The sequence below is a fragment of the Festucalex cinctus genome, chromosome 7 (assembly GCF_051991245.1).
Source record: "Festucalex cinctus isolate MCC-2025b chromosome 7, RoL_Fcin_1.0, whole genome shotgun sequence".
NCBI classification, from domain to species: domain Eukaryota; kingdom Metazoa; phylum Chordata; class Actinopteri; order Syngnathiformes; family Syngnathidae; genus Festucalex; species Festucalex cinctus.
The window spans coordinates 5,220,159-5,241,520 of record NC_135417.1 but is presented as its reverse complement, the minus strand read 5'-3'; the positions used below and the strand labels follow the sequence as shown (position 1 = coordinate 5,241,520).

At 42.2% G+C, this 21,362-nt stretch overlaps 2 protein-coding genes across 5 annotated transcripts in view; both read left to right on the top strand.

The window, feature by feature from the left end:
* hivep3b (HIVEP zinc finger 3b) overlaps positions 1–16,055 on the top strand; it is a 66,249-nt gene extending 50,194 nt beyond the window's left edge. For both annotated transcript variants that reach the window (XM_077526735.1, XM_077526736.1), the window contains 8 exons: positions 719–3,056; positions 3,708–3,997; positions 4,080–5,975; positions 6,720–6,862; positions 10,730–10,905; positions 11,108–11,209; positions 12,715–13,379; positions 14,564–16,055. In XM_077526735.1, the coding sequence (XP_077382861.1) occupies positions 1,067–3,056; positions 3,708–3,997; positions 4,080–5,975; positions 6,720–6,862; positions 10,730–10,905; positions 11,108–11,209; positions 12,715–13,379; positions 14,564–15,163 (5,862 nt within the window). In that variant the 5' untranslated portion in view covers positions 719–1,066 and the 3' untranslated portion in view covers positions 15,164–16,055. The remainder of the gene's footprint in view (positions 1–718; positions 3,057–3,707; positions 3,998–4,079; positions 5,976–6,719; positions 6,863–10,729; positions 10,906–11,107; positions 11,210–12,714; positions 13,380–14,563) is intronic.
* Positions 16,056–20,513: 4,458 nt separating this feature from the next.
* The window catches only part of phactr4b (phosphatase and actin regulator 4b), a 28,673-nt gene continuing 27,824 nt past the window's right edge, over positions 20,514–21,362 (top strand). The window contains exon 1 of one of the 3 annotated variants that reach the window (XM_077526509.1): positions 20,514–20,738. The gene's annotated coding sequence lies outside the window, so the exon portion shown is untranslated. Of the gene's footprint in view, positions 20,875–21,019; positions 21,175–21,362 lie in introns of those variants that run through there. The other 2 variants (XM_077526507.1, XM_077526510.1) reach the window with 2 other exon arrangements.

Below are 21,362 nucleotides of genomic sequence, written 5' to 3'. Positions count from 1 at the left end.
TTGTGTTGTTTTGATGGAAGTGCGGCATACCAATGAGTTGAGGATTAATTAGCATTGACTGAAATAACTAATGATCTATTTAGATCTTGAATGATACAAGTAGATCGTAAATGGGTAACATAATATACCGTATTTCTTAAAAAATAATAAAATAAAAACTTTGTACCATGAGCTCTACATCAAGTCAGCAGCCTGATTTGATTCCACATCAGCTCTACTGAAAATGTTTTAAAAGTACACTTTGTCAGATATCAATAACAAGCGCTCAACCTCACTTGCTGATCCAAACGAAAACACCGCCCTCTACTTATACATTTAAATGCTATGGCCAAATCAGATAAGTGTAATCTGCAATTCCAATATTTGTTTTGACTATGTGCCCTAGAACTCTGGTCTCTACTCTCCTTCTATTTGGTGTTGGTACCATTGCGATGGATGTTTCCTCTGTAGACCTGGACTGCTCTGGCACAGCCACTCATTGGTCAGCTAATAATGTTCCCAGATGGAATGACTTTCTTTTGAAATACTACTAATTACAGTATGTCAACATACATAAGCATACACTGTTCCAATTCATTTCCAATAGTTTACTGTAAGTTTGAGCAGTTAATAATTGCTATATTCCTTTTCCGAACGTATTTGGATCATTTGGAAAGCTTTATAATGTAATTTACAAGCTCATACTTGGATTTTTTTTTGTTTGCTTGTTTTGCTCTAGGACTGTTCAGAGGTTCACCCATCTACAGTATCGGGAACCGGCAAAGGAGATGCAGAGAAGATATTGAACGGGCTGTTAGGATGGCTGCAGCAGGACAGAAGTCGAGTTGCTGTATACCAAGAGATGATATATGTTTACCTACATCAGTGCTGCTCCAGGGCACATTTTAACAATGCCTCACTTGGTCCTCTTGAATAACTTCAGGCCCACGCTGAAAGAGGCGCTTTGGTATGATTTACAATCACCGTCCGCAACCCCTTGTCTCTGACCTCCCTGCTGCCATGTGGTTAGCCCCATGAGGCTCCAAGAGCCCTCGCGTGTGTGTCTGTGAGGCTTCCTCCTCACTCTATGGAGGCTGAGCCCAGCCATCCGGGTGATGGGGATCGCTCTGGAAGACAAGAGCAGCAGCATGTGACAGCCGAGTCCTCTTTTGAGTCTCGTCCGCAGCCCCAGCAGCCATCTAATCCTCGTCCAGTACACAGAGCTTTGGGTCGACTGCAAAACCGCCAACCCAAACGTTCTGATCTCCTTCGGTTACAACAGCAAGCAGTAGCATGGCAGCATAAGGAAAACCCAGGTCCTTCAGGAGGCAGCTTTTTCTCTCCAGGTTCCGCATCGTCATCTCATCCTTCTTCATCCTCCACCCAGGTTGAACATGGCCAAAAGGTCTCATATCAGTCAAGCCAAGAGACAAAAGAAGGGGTTAGCTCTCCTAGGAAAGGTGAGAAGAAACCTCAAAAACCAGGGAAATATGTGTGCACTTACTGCGGTCGTCCATGTGCCAAGCCAAGTGTTCTTCAGAAACACATTCGCTCCCATACAGGAGAAAGACCCTACCCTTGTGCCCCCTGTGGCTTTTCTTTCAAGACCAAGAGTAACCTATACAAGCACCGAAAGTCCCATGCCCACCGCATTAAGGCCGGCCTCGTATCCAGTCGTGATGAACCCAGTTTGAGTGGGCCAGACTGCAGTGGTATTGGAGAAGACGTTGAGGAGCACACAGAGGGAGAAAGCACAGAGTCTGAAGATGAGACAGGTCAACACAAAAAATCTTCCAAGGAGATTTTGGTCCGACAGAAGAAAGGTGGTAAGGAGCTACCAGGAGGATCAGAGGAGAGCCAGAGGCCTGAAGATACTCAGGCTGTCAAGCAAAGGCTTGCACTGAGGCTTAGTGAAAGAAAACGTGGCCCAATGGCTTCACCTGATGATCCTCCTTCGTCCCTCTCAACCTCATCTTCCTCTCTTGGACCTGGCAGCAAAGGCAGCACAGAGTCTGGTTACTATTCTGGATCAGGCAGCACAGACCTGCCCCATGTTAGTCCTTCCAGTGCCAGTGCCAAAACCTACGCAGAAATCATTCTTGGGAAATATGGAAGGTTGGGAGGGCAGCAGCGTAGTTCACATCCACAGCATTCCCAGTCTCCCCTTTCCTCACTGTCTGGAACAGAGGATAAGAGTATTCCATTTGCTGTACCCAAAACACAAGTAATAGAACACATTACAAAACTTATAACCATCAATGAAGCCGTGGTAGACACTAGTGAGATTGATAGCGTGAAGCCCAGGCGCTCTTCTCTGTCAAGGAAAAGTAGCTTGGAGTCACCCAAATTGACTGCCCCCAAAGACCCCTACGTGTTTGACCCCAAGGGAGAAGCCCCAGGTCCGAGCGGCTTAAGGCACCTTCAGAATCCAGAGACTGCACCACCAGTCGCTCCGACCTTGTCAACAGTGCCCCTCCTCAGAAGCCGCTCAATGCCGTCATCAAGCAGCCAATTAGAGTCAGCTGCATCTGGAATGAGGTCCAAAAGAGGCTACCGTCTCTGCCAGTCATTCGATGAGCAGCAGGCCATGACAACAGAGATTAACATCGGTCACGCCCACCGTATGTTGAGACGACAACCTGCCATAGAGGTTCCCTTGGGAGCTGAAATTATGCTGGAGGAGATTCCCCCCAACTCCTCCTCTTCAGCCACTGGCACTGACACAGCCAGTCATCCAGAGCAACAAGGACTGCAAAGTACTTTGAACCCATTTGAATGCAAAGTGTGTGGAACATGCTTCCAGCATGCTGACAGCTACAGGGCCCACAAAGGTGCGTGTATAGGACAGCAAGCACTGGAACAGGAGAGCGGGGATGCAAGTAAAACCTGCAGGGAGGATCGCCCTCAGATGATGATTCACTACAAGTTCAGAGCACTGGCTATGGCTGTAAGGAAGAGGAGGAAAGAGGAGAGTATAGAAGAGGATCTTCCAAGTCCTGGGTCTGGAACCATGTCAGGGAGTTCTGCAGGCATCATTCCAGTGGCAGGACCACCAGGACACAGTCAAGCACTCTCAGGTTGGCTTACATATTACTATATGCACTCTAAAAACAGTTAGGTCAAAAATAACCCAATTTGGCTCAAAATGAGACTGACCCGCTACTTGGGTCAATTTTACCCAACTCTCTGGGACATTTTGTGCAAAACATCTCCAATTCCCCCCACCCACACCCCAAAGTGTGGTCATTTTGTACATAGCAACCCAGAAAGTTGGGTCAAATTGGGTATGGGTCAAAACGAGTCCAACCAATCCGCTACCTGGGTCAATATGACCCAACTTTATGATTTGCTTCGTACAAAATGACCCACTTTTTGGGGTGTTGTTTTGTACAAAATGACTGAAAGAGTAGTCATTTTGTACAAAAGAACCCCCAACCTTCATTTTGTACAAAGCAACTCAGAAAATTGGGTCAAAATTGACCCAAATTAGGTTTTTTTGACCAACTTTTTTTTATAGCGTTGTAGCGGATGAAAAGTATAATGGTATTTTGTGGACACAATAACACTTAACATACTCGTAACGAGCATTCTCTATTGATACCATGCCATTTAAATGTCCGTACATGGAATTATCTTCTTTTGAAATACATAGATGTGTTACATATACAGTGGACATGTCATTTAAAGATGTACTGTACTTGTCATGTCTCTGTTCATGGTACATGTAGGTGGTACTGTACAGACGGAGCCGGGACAACAGCAACATCGGGATCGGAAGGGTGTGTCTGTAATCCAGCACACGAGCTCCTTTGAAAAGCAGGAGACTCTCTCCATGGAAAGTGAAGGCTCAGATGTCAAAGAGGTTCAGCAAGCACAACAACCGCATCCTAAACCATCACCTTCTACATCTCGCCTCATCCGCCAGCCCAACATCCAAGTGCCAGAGATTCTTGTTACAGTGGAGCCTGATGCTGACATGCCCTCCATGTCACCACCAGTGACGGCAACTTCATCGAAGGTATGATTACATTTAACGTGATGAAAATGTGGTATATTTTGTGTAATTTGATCCCCTTGCCTCAACTGTTCATCTATCCTAGGAGGCAGAAAGAGTGGAGGAGTTTCAGTGGCCACAACGTAGCCAGACTCTTGCCCAGCTCCCTGCGGAGAAATTGCCCCCAAAGAAGAAAAGACTCCGCTTAGCTGAGGCAACACAGTCCTCTGGGGAGTCTAGCTTTGAATCGGTATCCCTGCCTCGCAGCCCCAGTCAAGAGAGCAGCATGTCCCACACTTCAAGTCTTTCTGCTTCTTTCGAAGATGCAACAAGGTCAGAGCCTGCAGTCTGGGGCACCAGTAGCCAAAGCACCCAAATGTTGACTGTGCCCTCAACTTCCCAACAACACAACCAAAGCCACAAGGAGATGAGGCGTTCGGCTTCAGAGCAGGCTCCTCAGAAAGCAGAGCAGGTCGCAGATACCAGAAGCAAATCTTTTGACTTGGGATCTTTGTCCTCTCAGCAGTCAGCATCCTCCTGGAAAGAACGGCGGAAGTGTCTCCTTGTGAAGCACGCAACCTTAGGGGAACCCGAGCAAGAGGAGGGGGCCCAGTTATCCAGAGCCGAGAGTCCGAAGCCCGGGCCTTCCCACTCAAGCCATCCTCTTTTCTATTCAAGCTACCATTTCAACCGGGAGGACACAGGGAATGTCTTGCAGTCGCAGCCACAGATCCTCCCTCGAGATGTTCTTCCCACGCATGAAAGCGTCCAACAGACGTTACCTCCAGCATCTCGATCCCAGTTGCTCCCAGTCACCACCGTCTCCCAGTTCATGAAAAGAACCTTTTTACATTCACAAACTGTTCAACCTCTCCAGGTACACCCAATGCAGATCCACATGGCTGAACAAATGGGTATACCGCTACACCAACTTCCTGCTTTAGTTCCTGTCCAGTTTCCCTTCAGTGTGCGTCAGTCTCTGTACTTGCCTCCCACGCCAATACATTCCACACAGGTTATATCCTCTCCTGCCACAGAAGGAAGCGCCGCTTACCCTTACCAATGTCCCCTCATTACCACGTGTATGGCACAGCTTACCCCATCAGTGTCTCTCGTGGTCCCAGTCCGCCTCCAAACCCACATACCTACCTATACACGCGCCATGTACACCACCCTGTCCCAGATTCTGACCTCTGCTTGTCCGCAGGACCCCATTTTTTGCACGACCATGACAATCATGGGCAAAGTGGAAAGGCGCAAGTTACAGAGGTCTTACTTGAAGGTCCCCACACCAGACATTAAGATTCACCTTCCTGGGGAACCCCAGTCACCTTCTGTCGAGGAATATGGTCCACTTGGCGCCGGAGGGAGTAAGCGCATGCTCTCACCTGCAGCCAGTCTTGAGCTCAGTACTGAGGCCCAACGTCACCAGAAGAGGGTCAAAGAGGAAGCGGAAGGGGAGCAACACAAGCCTGAAGTTGAGGTGGAGGATGTAGACAACAAGGAGGGAGAAAGTAAAGCTGGTGGGGAGAAACTGGAAGAGGTTGAGAAGACAAAAGATTCGCTTGCGGTAACACCTGTAAAAGAAGAGGGGCAGCTGATTCCAAGACAAAGGGAACTTGACAAAGAGGAAAAACAAGAGGAAGAGCCAATTGTGAGAAGTCAAAAGGAGGAGGAGCCTCAAGTTAAGGAGGTGGGGACCGAGAGGACAAACAGCCGTTCATACCCGAGCCTCCACACGTCAACCTCTGTCAACTGGTGCTACCTGAACTATGTCAAACCCAACCCAACTGCACAGAGGGACCCTCGCAACTCAGTTTATTCTACCTGGAGTGTCAGCGGGCACAACCCAAACCTACCAGGTGTCAGCACTAAGGTGGCCTTGTCTCTGTTGTGCTCCAAACAGAAGTATAGCTCTGAGACGTACACCATTGCCACGGCTCCCAACCCAGCCAAAATTGAAAAGTCCCCCGCAAGTAGCAGCACCCCACGAATGTCAGAGGTAAAGTTAAAAAAAAACATGCTATGGAATATTAATATCATCTTCAACCTTTCTGTATCTTGTCACTGTCTGATGGCAACCCAGTTTGGGCTAACAAGAATGTTTGTGTCAGAATGAGGGCATGCTCCATGCATATTTGTGGTAATAGCTTCCCATGGCCAGTCTTGGGCATGTTACCCTAAAAAAAAGTAATTAGTTACAAACTACTTATTATGTTATTGAGATTCTGTATTCTTACTTATTATTATAGCTTTTTATTCTCCTCACTTTTTTGCCATCAAATAACTCCCACATAAATAATAAGTCTGATTCAGCTTTCAGCATTCCCACGCAATTTCTAAAAAAAAAAATTGTACTTAGTCTAGTTATAAAAAGTAACTCGGTTAGCAATGGAGTTACTGCTTTGTCAAAGTAATTAGTTACTCAACAAAGTAACTAAAGTAATATTTTTCTGTTGTCTGTCGCTGTCGAATCTGAAAACAATGAACTCAAATCTGGTCTTTGTGTTTACTGCATTGTTAGTGCTTGCTCAACCTCACCACAAAATGATGGTGCGGTTTGAATGACAGTTCTGGCAGCCAATTCAACTAGTAGTCAAAAACATGTCATTGCTTATTTAGTTGGAGTTTTTTTTGTTTTTTGTAATAGAGACTATGCAGTGACCTTCAGACAGTGAGGATGTGCTTGGCATAAAAATGTCTATCAAAGTACTTTGTCTCCTTTTCCAACCTGTGTCTTGAACAGGTCCATCCAATCACAGCCTGTTCCTCCACTGATGTAACAGATCACCAGCATGAAAAGGAGGAGAATAAAGAGACGAGGGAAGAGGAGGCACCTTCCACCTCAAAACAGTGCGAAACATCTCGCGTTCGCATCTTTGAAGGCGGGTAAGAACTATTGCTTCTCATTCAACATTAGCAGTGATGCATTCACGGTCACCGGGAAAAGCAAATAGAAAAGTCGGCTGTAAAAGTAGTGCAAAGGCAAGGAGAGCGACTCGGAATAGATGCAGTGGTAGCTGCAGCCAAGTTTTCCCCGCTTTCTGCTGGCACAAACCTCTGAGTTTTGGAGGGGTTCATTTTGGAGAGATAACAGCATGTTAGTGCATGCGCAATGCTGCCTTTGACTCTCATGAATACCTGAATTCACAAGTTATATAATACACACAATTGTTATGTTGGAGTTAAATGTGTGTGTATGCGTGTGTGTCTGTGTTTTCCTTCAAACCTGCAAATGTTTGCTCAGCTCACTGTACTGCGTTCACATACTGTGTGTGTACTTTCCATAAATGCCTCAGTGATCTTTTTCCAGTTGAGCCTTTCTTCTTTCCCGGGTTTTGCTCTGGTTGGAGCTCAAAGGTTTGCCCAGGAGGTGTCGATCTCTTTACAACAAAGCCACTCTAGAAATAGACCAGATTCACAGGAAAGAACAGATGGAAACGGTCAAGTCATGAGAGAAGTTGAATTTGTCCCAAAACCTACTGATGATTGTAGAACCTCAAACTTGAGTTTTGATTCACCCCGTCTTAATTTAAAGAAATTGAAGTAAATGGAATTGACTCCTTTCCCTGATGCAGCCCAACACTTAAAGCACATCTCACTACAGTTCTGCTTCATACATGTCCTGTACTAGTCGAGCATACTTTGTCAGTCCGAATGCAGTACCACAGTTCCTTTTTGGTGTACCCTGCCATAGACTTTCTCTGAATTTACAGAAAATGTATTCAGTTGCCCATTACTATCCTTTAACTGCCATGCAAATGTGAAAAGTTCATTCTTCACTAGTTATTTTATTTGTCATTTGTTATTTTTTGTCATTTGTCATTTTGTGTTGTGAAAATTGTACAACTTTAGTGGTGTTCAAGTTAAGGATCCATTGTGCTTGGTGATCATTTCTTATTTATGTCACATTTTCTGTCTAAGTTTAGTGTTGAACAGCAAAAAAAACGTGTTTATCAGTTGATTAGCATCAAGATCCACATTTGAGAAGTGTTGAAGGTCAGCCAAGGTTTTGTTTTGTTAGATTTGATCAGTTTTTATCTATGTTTTCGCTGTCCATATTTGTTCTACTGTTTCCTTTTGAGAATTAAAGAAAAAAAATGTGAATGGGTACCCGCAGCTACATGATGAAAAAAAATAATAATTCTCCTCACTAAACTCAAGGTTACTTCTGATGTCTGTCGTTCAGAACGGAAATGGATGATTTCCATTTTGTTGTAACATGCAAATTGATTTTCATGGCCCAAGTTGTAGGCAATGAAGAATTGTATTCACTTCTTAGGTGGGATGTGCTGATGGGATTTATCATTTAATCGGCTCTTTGGTAAAACAGTCATTACAAGCAAGGGGTTGTAGTGATTCATTTACCATTTTGGTGTGATGCTCTCCGCACAAAAACTTGCCTGGTGGTCGTGCAGCTTCTGCCTTGTTTTTCTGGAGATGTAGGTGGATATTTTTAGCTGTGGTTAGAAAATACATGCCAGTGAACAGTAACCCGCCCGTGAATCTCTAAAACACAATGGCACTGTTGAGACTATCCTGCTGTTTTTTTTGTTTTGTTTTTTTAAAGATAATTTGCTGCTTCTGCTGTACAACAGAGAGCATTGACAGCCTGGCTTCTTGCAAATGTGGTTCATGCTCTTTAATTAAACACAGTCAGCACACATTGGCTATTTACAAAATGAGAATGGATTTTGAGTGGCTGAGCATTTTTCACATGACCCACAAATAACCTTTTGGTTAACGTCCGGATTGTGTATACATACATACCTTTATATAGAATAGACCCAAATGTGTTGCTTGATTTGTGCTTGGGGTCTATTTTAGGTTGAGGGCCGTAAGTAGGCTTCCCTTCCCTCTCTTTTAGCGGTCGGCAGGGCCACCCGAGCAGACGAAGAGCTAATAATGTGTCTGTGTGTGCGTGTGTTCTTGCTTATTTGTGTGTATGCGTGTGGTTGTGTGCGTGTGCACGCTAAGGGTGTAGTGGAGGGAGCAGCATGAGACTGAGCGCTGCGAGGGATTCAGTGGGCATCCCCAATCCGCCGCTATAAAGACGGGCTTGTTCCCCAAGAACTCTCATGAGTGCGTGTGCGTACGTGTCGTTTGGCTGAATGTTTGTGCGTTGTGCCACATCCGCTTTCATCCACCCATCGTTGCCACAAGCACGTTTTTTTTGTTTTTTTTTTGCTGTCCCTCATTAGCATATAGTGTTTTCTGGGGGCAACAAACAGCACCGTGATGGGCTCCAGCAGCTGTTCCTGCAGCTGTCCCATAAACCAGCCTTATTTACTCTTTTAAACCTCAACCCGAAGTCTTGTTAATTGCAATTTAAATGTGTGTGTTTTATGTTGATATATTTATGTATTTATTTATATATTTTTTTCACAGTGTATCATAGAATAGACACCCGCCGGCCACAACATTAGGTACACCTGCACCATTCAATGAGATTTTAAAGACTAGATCGTTTGCAGTGGTCTAATATCTTGTCACGGTCATGTTGCTCAATACGGTCATCAAAATATAACACTTGTAATACTGAGTGTGTTTAATATTTCTGCATTTTAATGTCTCTAAATTAAGTCACCTAAGTTATCATAAATTCACCTTATAATGATTTACACCACTAAACTATAATTCTTTTTTTACAGTTAATTGTATTGTTTACATGAAAAAACATATAAACCATAATCAATCTATGCTTACTATTAATATTATTAGTTTTATTAAAGTGCATTCCAAATACAATTTACATTATTGTTATTATTATTATTATTATTATTATTATTATTATTATTATTATTTCTACGTTATTTTTGATACAGCAGTAGTAATAATTTTATTGTGAGAATCAAATTCCCGCTTCCATACCGTATAATATGCTTTTGAGTTCGGGCGGCAGCCCATAGTTTTGGCTTTGCACTCCCAAAGCGGAGGCTCGGGTTTGATCCCCAAGTTGGGTGGATGCTTATCTTTCTGCACCAACCCATTTTTTATTATTTACATACTCGAGTAGCTCTGATCAACCAATCAGAGGATGGGAAAATGTGACATCATAAATCTAAAATCTGATTTTTTCAGGTTATTATTGTTATTATTATTATTATTATTATTATTATATTTTTAAGTGATTTCTAGCATGTTTGTCTAATGCCAGCACTTGTGGCCTCAGATAGATTTCAATTACATAGCTACAAATACAAGCTGAAATCTGATTGGACGATTTAAAAAAAAAAAAAAAAACACTCCTGGAAGTTGCACAGCCATAACACAAACTAATAAATGAAGACAAAAGACTGGTGGAAATATGTTAAATTTCATGTTGTAAATGAAGGTCAGTGCTGATTTGACACCTGATTTTATGCTTCTTGTTATTTATTGCAATCTAACTCAATTGTGCAGGTGAGCCTAATGTTGTCTGGTGAGGTATACGCCACTTGATCTTTTTGTCTTATTGATTTCCTGCACTGATGAACATTCTTGATGCTCTCTGTCTGCTTGGTGTCTAATTAGTCAACTTTGTTAGTAGCGTCAAATTTGACTCTTGAGAATTATTATTGTTAAAAATGTTTCCTAGCCCCTTCAATTGCTACAATGACTGATTGAATCTATTTTCCATCCAGTGATCCCTCTACCAGGCAGCGAGACGAGCGATTTGTATCAATATCAAAGTGACATTAATTTGTGATTTTGTGACTTTTATGTTGTTTCTTTTTTCTGTATCAATAACGCATGCCCATCCCGTCTGTCTGTCAGGTATAAGTCTAACGAAGAGTATATTTACGTTCGAGGGCGTGGCAGAGGAAAGTACATATGTGGGGAGTGCGGCATCCGCTGTAAGAAGCCCAGCATGCTGAAGAAGCACATCCGAACACACACTGATGTCCGTCCGTACATTTGCAAACACTGCAACTTTGCCTTCAAAACCAAAGGTTAGGGGACGGTGAAAGAGATATTTCAGTTCTGTTGTGTTTGTCCACTATTCTGTCTGTTAAATGAAATCCATCAACTTTTGAAGTCTGCTGCTTGCATTTTATCTCTGTTGTCGGAAAAATAAAATAAAAATGTCCTAGTTTGACTTGCCCGGCGGAAACGGGCGCACGTTTTAATGTGTTTTTCATGTTCCCTTCGCAGGGAACCTTACCAAACACATGAAGTCAAAAGCTCATGGGAAAAAGTGCCAGGCAATGGGAGTGTCTGAACCGTCGGCGGATGAGCCGGAGAGCGAGGAAACAGGTATGCTCGGAGGTCTATAAAGCGGAGGATGTGAGCGCTGACAGCTTACGCAACCACAATGTGCTATTCCCCAACCTTTCGCCCTTGCATAAGGAAATAAAGCACAAGATAAATAATGAAGAATGAAGAGCCTTCCGCGGTGCTCTTGTTTTTCACGCAACGGCATCTACTTTAGCAGCAGCCTCATTATCTTGCTCAGCTCTCCCTCCCGCCGTCACGTCGTCGTCTTTGCTGTCAGTCTGCGCTCGTCGCATACAAGGACGCTGCGATTTCATTCATTCCCTCCTGACATAGTTTGTGAATAGAAGTGTGATGCCTTTTCAACCATAGTCTATTTATAACGTGGCTGTGGTCGGTTGTGGATTGTCAGCAAGATAAAGCGTGTTACTTTGCTGTTTGTACAGCGAGTTCTTTCAAGAAAATGGTGTGCCGCTTGGCATGTGTCTTCAAGCGAGATATATTTCCCAATGGCAAACTCTTAAACTAGACTAAGTGCAATTTTTGGAGAAATTGCGTGGGAATGCTGAAAGCTGAATGATAAGATTTGAATGCATTTGGAATGCTTATGAAGTAAAATGAGAGATAAATTATGAAATTACCACCTCCTGGTTACTAGGAATGTAACGATATCCAAATGTCAGGATACGATATTATCACAATATGAAGCTCACGATACGATAATTATCACGATATTGTGGGGAGTTTACCAATATTTTGAAAAGGTCACAATAAGGCTATTAATGCATCACACATGTTTACTAGTTGGGCCTAGTAGTCTTATTAGTGCAGCACAGGTTGAACTGTGTACTAATGGCCTAAAATAGCACTAGTAGTAGAAAAAAATGTTACTAGTAAGACAGTCATTCTGCTTTGGGCTGAATTGTAGATTGTACTCGTACACTAGTCTTAAAGGGGCTGTCTGCCGGTTTCAATCAGGAAAATGCACATTTTAAATACAGGATTTAAACAAACAAACTACTTCTCAATTTATCAATATGGGCTTTTCATAACGTGTGGGGGTGATTTTGTCCTAAACCCCCACACCCCCAGCCTGTGTTTTGCCATTTTGTGTTTGTTTTCTAAACAGCGGGCCGTTTCTGTGGAAAGACAGTGTTTACACCCCTCCAGCCAATCGCAGATGGGGGGGGCGTGTTGCAAACGGGGCCGGGCGAACGTGGCCAGCTGCGTGATGTCACTCCCGCTGTTTACAAAACAAACACAAAATGGCAAAATACAGGCTGGGGGCGTGGGGGTTTAGGGCAAAATCACCACCAAAGATTAACATAAACACAGATGTGTAGACTGAGAGAAAGTTAAAGTGTGTACATCCTGTATTTAAAAAGTGCATTTTCCTGAGTGAATCCAGACTGCGCCTTTAAGCTATCCATCGAATTAATGCACAAATGGCTTGCCATACCTCTCACCATCATCATTTCATGGCAGAAATGATCTCACTGAGTGATAAAACAAGATGGATGTGAATCGAAGTGATTTCTGTTTTCCAGCAGGGAGCGACGAACGTGCGTGTTACTCCGAGGAACAAGAGGAACACCAGTTTTCCAACGCGGAGGAGTCGGAGGACGATGACGACGACGACGACGATGACGACGACGACGACGATGAAGAAGAGTCTCACGATGACCCCCCTTCCTCCTGCTCGTCGGACACCCTTGCGTCAACGGGGGGTCGTTCCAAATGCAGCGGTCGCTCTCGGCAGTGCACCCCCGAGCCCGAGCACGCCGGCCTCAGTCCCAGTCCGGGCCTGGAGGCCTCCCAAAGAGGGGCTTGGCACAGTCGACGAGCCGCCTCGCCGGGCAGCAGGAGAGCTCTGTTCTCCCGGCGGAGCTGGAGGGCATCACCGAGAGCCTTCTCCCCCAGCAGTGAGAGTTGTTCCCCCAGTCGCAGCCTCTCCCCCCGCCTGGAGCTGTCCTCAACCATGCGCAGTCTGTCCCCGAGGACAGAGCTACCCTCACCCGGCCGGCAAATGTCACCATCCCCTGAAAGGGGACCGTCTCCCGTCAGGCCCGTCTCGCCGATTCGTCTCAGCTTGCCAGGCTGCTACAGACTACCGCAAGCTACGACCCCGCCCTTGCCGGGTGGAGTGCAGCAGAGGACCCTTGGATGCCTTCCTTGGGAACATCACGGCACAAAGGGTAGTCACATGAAAGTAGTAAGTCTATACTGCCGTTTGTATACACTATGTGCATTTTCGCCTAGACAGACACTACAAAGTATTTTGTTTGCTATGCCCCTCCCTTATACATACTCAAAAAAAAACAGTTGGGTCAAAATATAACCCAATTTTGGTCAAAAATGGACCAATCCACTACTTGGGTCAATTTGACCCAACTTTCTGGGTTATTTTGCACAAAACAATGATAGCCAAACATCACCATACAATATTATCACGATATGATAATTACCACGATATTGTGGGGAAATTGGTGATACAAAAGAACGTCACAATATTGTAAAAAAAAATGAGTTCATACAACAAAGACACACACACAATATTGTGTTTTTGTACATTACAGCAATGAAAAATATAAAAATATAAATATTATATTTATATAAAAAATATATAAATATAACATATAACGAAGCACTATTACAAGCTTTACAATAAATTGATACATTTTTTATTGTTAATTTAATAAAGCATTAATTTCTAATTAATTAAATTAAATAAGAAATTAATAAATACAATAAATTGAGTTCCTCCACATATTGACTCTGTTCACAAGCATATTATTTTCCCCTTCATCTGACCATTAAGGATTTTAAACATAGAAGGGCCAAAACATGCCTTGTGAAAATTAAACTGCACTAAAAAACTAGCCACCAGAGGGTGCTAGAACTGCACAAGTTTTAATTAACCCGAGTTTTTTTAATAGATTTGCTGCTTTTATTATCGCGACGTGACAACGATGATATATCGTGGCAGTTTTAATATCACGATATCACGATATTGCCGTTATCGTTACACCCCTTGTTAATACAAAAAGTTATGTGAAATGAATAACCCACAAAACAAAACAAAAAGGGTATTTGCTTTATAGACTTAATTTAATGTGACACAACTTTTGGGTTAAATAACGCAAAGAGTTGGTTCGGTCCATTTTTGACCCAATCTGGGTTATTTTTGACCTGTTTTTTAGAGTGCATTGAACCCCCATTTATCACGAGTGATACATTCCCGGCCCACCCACAATAGGTGATGTTGAGAAATGTTATCCATCTTTTTTTCATAGTTTTACACCTGCCACTTTAAAACATATTAAAACACACATTGTTGAGCAGCAGAGGGTTCTGCAATGCATTTTTCCAATGGGGCTTCTATGCTTCCCCCTACAGGACAAAGGTGGCACTGCAGCATCTGGGCACTCATTGGCCGACACCTTCTTGTTCCCGCCCGCTTTTCGTCTTTCCACATGCGAGGGTTATCCGGGCCACCGAGCGGCGGACAACATCTTCAGCCATCTTCCCACGCACTCCCAACAAGCCAAGGTCCCCTATCTGATGATTCCCATCGGAGGGATTCAAATGGTACAAGCCAGGCCAAGGTCCAACCCTTCCACACCCTTGTCCCCGATGTCTCCTTCCGCGGAGGGGCCGTCGCCGGCCAGGTTTGACTCATTCTGGGGCGGGACCCCAGGACCTCAAGGGAGTAGGACTCCTGGGAGTGACTGGTCAGCGGACTACCAGGCGGCAGGAGGCAGCCAGTCAGGACAGCGCAGCAAACTGGAGTCGGAGACCGCGGACTCAAAGCAATATGGCAGCTCACAAAGCTCCGCCCATCCCACGCGCAGGCGTGCTACCGAGTCGAGCGAACGTCGCGTCCGGGACGCAGCCTTCAGTCTCGCCGCCCCTGTGTCCTTGCGCCCGATTGGACGGCCGCCGGAGGGTGAGGGCAGAGCGACAGCGGACGCAGCTCGAGAAGACCAGAGCGCCTAATTTGATGCATCTCCAACTTGCTTTTCTCACTCGCTACATTCGTCTTGTTTTTCAATTGCTTTCTTTTTGATACCGTTTTCAATACTATTGTTAACTTAAATGTTTGTTCTTTGGCAATATTCAGGTTTGTCATAAAAAAATGCACTTTTTTTTTCTTTGTGAAAATAATGTTTCTGTAAATGTATATACCAGAATTATATATGATTATACACTTCCTGTATCGCTGTTGATACTGTTTGAATATGTGTCAGAGTAATACGAACATGTGTAAATGACCAAAATCTTAAATCAAAAATGTTTTGTTTTGTTTTTTCTCCAGTATTACTCCATTTATAGTTACTTGTGCCTTTTCTGTCCAGGTTTGTGTTTTGAGCTGTATAGTACAAGATAGAAAATGAGAAGGCTGTGAAATTTTATATTGGACTTTTGTGTCATTGAGGAAGATTTATATTCGGTGTTCTGTTTCGTTCTTAATACTGTTGCTTTAATTCCAGGGTAACCAAGAGTCACATCGATGATATATTGAAGGAGCAGCCGAAACCCGTCAAAGGAAATGCACTGAAGTTCTATTTTTTATTGTAAGAGACTTTGGATGAGAAATCTCTTTACAGGGAAGAGCGCTCCTTATTTATTGCTATTTGATGACAATGATCGTTGTTTCAGAGTTGTTGTTGTTTTATTTTTTACTTTGTTAAACGGGGGGGAAAAACACAATGTTTCATTTTCTTACTTTTTTTTTTTTTTTTTTTCATGATGTTCATGCAATTTGAATTGGGGACAAAGATGAGGGATGGAGTTTGACAGGTACCGGCGGATCAAGTGCCCTGCAAATTTCACACACAGCAAAATTTGCAGTCATTGGAAAAAAAATAAAAACAAATATTGCACCAAAGACCCTGTAGGTTTTGCCTTTTTGGACACTTGGCACATTGAGAGTGCAAAGTCAACGCCACCCTTTAAAATGCAAGGTACCTTATTCATGTTTTGCAGCTATTTATTTCAAAATTGTATTTGTATTGGTTAGGTGCGTTTCTACTGACAACACTTCAACAGTCAATTCATTTTTATGCAAATTGCAAACTGTGACTTTTGCAACAATATACAATACAATCTAACAAAAATCGGTAGAATGTGCATTGATGACTAACATGAATTGGTAATCGCATCGGTGCATTAGTGGCTCGCACGTCTGCTTCATCATCGAAAGGTTGTAGTAGGTTTGAAAAGCAGTCAGTGTTTGCGCAAAACCTTCAGTCTTCTGCCAGAAAGCAAAGCAATGTCAGGAAAAGCCTACTCAAACATCTTAACTTTATTTGGGATTAATCAGATGCATTTGAAACGGTAGGTGCGTGCTGATTCATATTTAACATGAATTTGAATGTTTGTTAATTCTGAAAATATCCAAATGTAATTGTAAAAGGGTGTGTTCACTTTTGCAACTATGTTTTGTTTATTTCCTCTCATGACATGATTAAAAAAAATAAGTTGAGTTGTACAGGTTAAAGGTCACATTAACTCATTTGCTCTCAATGTGTTAAATATGTTTGTTTTTTTATGTAAGTGTCCCAAAGACGTATTTATACGTTTTTTGTTGTTTTTTTGTATTTGTTTTATGCTAGAGCATACAGAAAGCTTTGATGCAGCCTCTCACCTGCATTAACGGTTGCAGAAATGGTAGTTTTTTTATTTTTTTATTTAACCTTTATTTAACCAGGATAGTCCCGTTGAGATTAAGAACCTCTTTTTCAAGGGAGTCCTGGCCAAGAGGCAGCAAAACAGTTTTCATTACAGTTACAAATAAAAGTTTCACTTACAATCACATAAAAATTATATAAAACAGTTACAAATCAATGAGGCCGTCTCAAGTGCTCTTAATCTGGATCTAAAATCGTTCAATGAAACAAGTTCCGTTAGTTTCCAGTCCTTTTGCAACATGTTCCATGCAGAAGGGGCAGAGAAAACAAAAGCCTTTTTCCCCAGCTCAGTGCGGGCAAATGGAACAGAGAGCAACAAAAGATCATTGGTTATTACACAAACGGTCAGCAGGTGGCAGCAGAGCAAAAGAGATCAACCAGGGCCATCTAGAAAAAAAGCTAAATTACTTACAATTTTAAATAGATTTGTGAAAACTGATGAAACTTACCTCTCTTCCAACGCTAATTGCTGCAAAACGGAAACAGATAGAAACATACTTTTTTTCCTGATGAAAGAAGAGACTTTAGTCTTTCTTTTGGTAGGTTCCATGCTTTTATAGCAATAGAGCACAATATTCTGTGGGCCTTGCAAAATCAGTCAAAACCCAGTAAAACAGACGGGAGCGAACGGGATTGCTTATGTGAAAACGTTGAAAAAATATTTCCAAACCTGAAAAGTGGGTTTGAATCTCCAAAAAGCATATTAAATCATTCAAAAAGACAACCTTTTTTTCCCCTAATTTAATTTTACAGTGTTTCACCCACAAACTTTCAGTGTTTCAAAACGGCCACAAGCCAAGTTTAAAAAAAGGCATTTTGGCATTGTTTTCCCTGGGCATTGGGTGAAAGACTGAAAATGTTTTCAATGTTGTTTTGAAACGCCAATTCAAAGTCCCATTGAATTACAAAACAGCGACGCTCAGGACCATGGAAGAACTGCCTGGTGGAGTGTAGGGGGGGTGTTATAAGAACACTGCCAAAACTCAGCGAATCCTCGTAACTTCGTACTTGAAACTTGAAGCCACGCGGTGGTCATGTGGTTGGGAGTAGGAAGCGGAAGCGGAAGTGTACTTTTTTTAAAAAATTTTTTAAATAATTATTTATTGAAAGAACAGTAATATAAAACACAACAGCCAGGGGGAGACAAATACATATGAAAATAAACTTCTCCAAAAATAAATTGTACAGTTCACATAAATATAGGGTTTTGCTTGCTTTCTTATTTGTGGAATGACCAATAGACTTAACGGAAGTGTACTTCAGTCCAATCGTCTTTTCTGTTTGCTGAGCAAGGTGGGTCTAACACTTTGTGGCCAATTGGACGGACTTAAGTACAATGACTCTTAAGCTACTTCACAGTTCTAAAGTCCGTTTTTTGTTTTACTTTGTTTTTTTTCTGCTTGTATTTTTAATGTTGGACATTTTATTTCACGAAACCATGACAGTGAATGGTCTCACAAACGATGACTTTCAGCCACGTACGGAGCTGAGTATCGTGTTTAAATAAATCAATGTTGTTGGACTCTTAAAAGAGATTGAAACTAGCAAGTGCTACCCGATAGTTGCTTAATTATCAGCATGTGTTGGAAAATGTAGAAAATGTAGAAATGTCAGGTCAGAGTACTTTGTTTCCCAATATCAAAGTGTACTCTCAACTGTCTGAGATGACCAGCACATAGAAAGAAATTTTACTCATATTGTAAAATTAGTTCAGGGGACTTTTTCTTTGAGAAAAATCACCAAGATGGTAAACAAATCGGTACTGACAAACACATCTGTGACTTCAAAAGGAGCTAATAAGGAAGACGAGCGCTAACCTGCTTTTGCTGTTTGACCAAATAATTTGGATGAACAAAAACACTGTCACAAGTGTTCGCTATTGACTCATACGGTTAATTGTTTATCCTGCTTCTTCACACGCCTTTGACTGACTTTTATTTTAGACAGCCAGTCGAATGTACATGATGCAATTAACAGTAAGGGAAAGATTATACAATTTCTGAATACCTGTAATACAGTCTATACTTTTACGTTTCGGTATGACGACTTAATTAGCAGAGGTAATAAAAAAGGGAGTTGTAAATTAATTGTATAAACGTTTTTTTTTTTGCCCCCCCAAAAAGAATTATGTAGTTAAAAGACCATCAGATACTATGTGGTAAGGAACTCTGTCCATGGTGCTGGCACAGGAAAGCCACATAAAGAATGTGTAGATCAGCCAAGCTACAGCTTGGTGTACTCTATGCTATGCACGAGAACAAGATATATATTCTTTAAATGATGAGTGTACTATAATATCTGTATCGGCCATGTATTCTCTTACTTGAGAACCTGTATAACATTAACAAACACGTCACGTATGTAACTCACTGACATATGCACACTGATCAGTAGGGCTGCACGATATTGGAAAAACATGGGATATGCGATGTACTTGCTGAACATAGCGATTTCGATATTATTGCGATATCTAACATGTACCTAAAGAAATTACATTTTTATTATCGAATGAAAAAAAAACATTTTTCATGCGTCAAAATAAGCAACCTTAATGTAATCTTAGTTAATTAATTGTAATTATGTCTTAATAATTTTCAACTATTGGATGGTGATGCACATTTTAGTTAGCATCTGACTGGTCAAATTCATATAAAAAGCATAAAATTCCATATAAAACTTATTGCATGCCTTTGCGATATGCATATTGCAAGGACCAATATCGCGATATTTTTTCGATATGTTGTGCAGCCCTACTGATCAGATTGGTTGTTTTTTTTTTAAATGTACATGCGTACTTCCTTCCTGGGATGACTGACTGGAAAATATAAGGCCCCATTAGGCACTGAAAGGAAGTGATGGATGTTCCTAAAATCGAAACATTAAGAAAAAAAAAAACATGCTTCTAAATTAATCATTTTATTATCAAGGAATATTAACAGTAGAATCACAGTGAATCTGGTAAATAGCTCTAATGTCTGACTGGTGTGGCCCATTATATACTGTAGATGTGGCTGCCTATGACGATATCAATATTACATGCAACTCTTGTCAAACTGTACATTCCTCTGTCATATACTACATTTGTCAGTGGTAAACTACAATGCAAATGTACTGGAAATGATCACACAACAAACAAATGTGCATTACAAACTATGTGTTTGTTGTTGTTTTTAAGTTACTGAGTTTCTGTTTGTTGAAGAATTGCATCAAATGCTCTTGTGACGTTTTCGTTAGGTGATGTGCGTGTGTGTGACGTGAGATTTTTTCTAATGAGAAATTGCTGTCTTGGCTTAATATAAAAGGCGGTGAAACAGCAAATAGATATGCTATGACGACATTTGTCCAGTAGATGGCAAACTCGAGCCAGAGGATCTGTGACGTTTACATAAAAAGGTGGTTTATTAACCTCGATTAAATAGCTTCGTTTTGTTCTACTACGCTCGTCGTTTAACCCAATGAAAAACATACAAGTGCCAACACACGTATGTGTACATTTAACAAATTAATATGCGATTGTAATAAATAAAACAACAAATTGCCTGTAGTCACGAGAAAACAATATTGCCTTTATTGTTTGTAGGTCTGAAAAGGTACATAGCGTCGATGAATGTTGGGTGCAATTGGGGCTGCAGCATTCCTTTTAATTGTGCAAGGTGCAGTCGAAGAGAACACACCTCGACAGTCGGTTGGCGACACAAGCTAGGAACTTGGCTAACAACCTCCACCCTCTTCTCAGCCCGGATCACTGGCTGCCCGCAATGCATTGTGGGTAACGTAGTGTTTAGGCCACAGAGACGAGGTGTTTCACAGCGCCCACGGAGGACTCGCAGCTTCCGTCGAGGACTACCGGTACCACCATGCCCAGCTCGGGATGGCTTCCGGTAAGTGCAAAGTGTTTGGACTTTGGGGTTTTTGGAGTATTTGAAGTGGGTGAAAGTGTCCGTTGGTGAAATGTCCTGCATGATATTTTTACTTTGGCTGTAGTTTGGGGAAAAGAAAAGGAGGCAGAGAAAGAAGGTGAGTCACTAGCGAGGAATTCGAGTGCTTTGTGTATACGGTTGCTAAGTTTAGAGGCAGGATAATAACCCAAGTTGGCCGATCGGCTACGAGACAACCCCGTGTCACGATTAAACATTCACAAGGCGACATTGTATGTGTGTGTGGACCTGTAGCTTGTTTTTCTCCTGGAAGCCGCTGTAAAACTAACGTAGTTATTCTTTTTATTGGTTAACCTAACCGCCTTTAACTAGGATGCATTTCGCACATATTGCCTGCACAGGGCGTCCACACACAACAAAGAGTGCACGGTGATCTGTGGTATGTAGACGATACGGGGCCATTTATTTGTTTGAACAACGGTTACAACGAGATTCGTGTGAATTTGGAGCCTAATTCGAATGATCGATATTGCATATTGAGGACATATGCTTCTCACCGCAAGGCCTCGGGTAACGGCTGTTTTCTAACCGCCAGTGTTCTACAACGTCAGGCGTGAATCGCCGCGC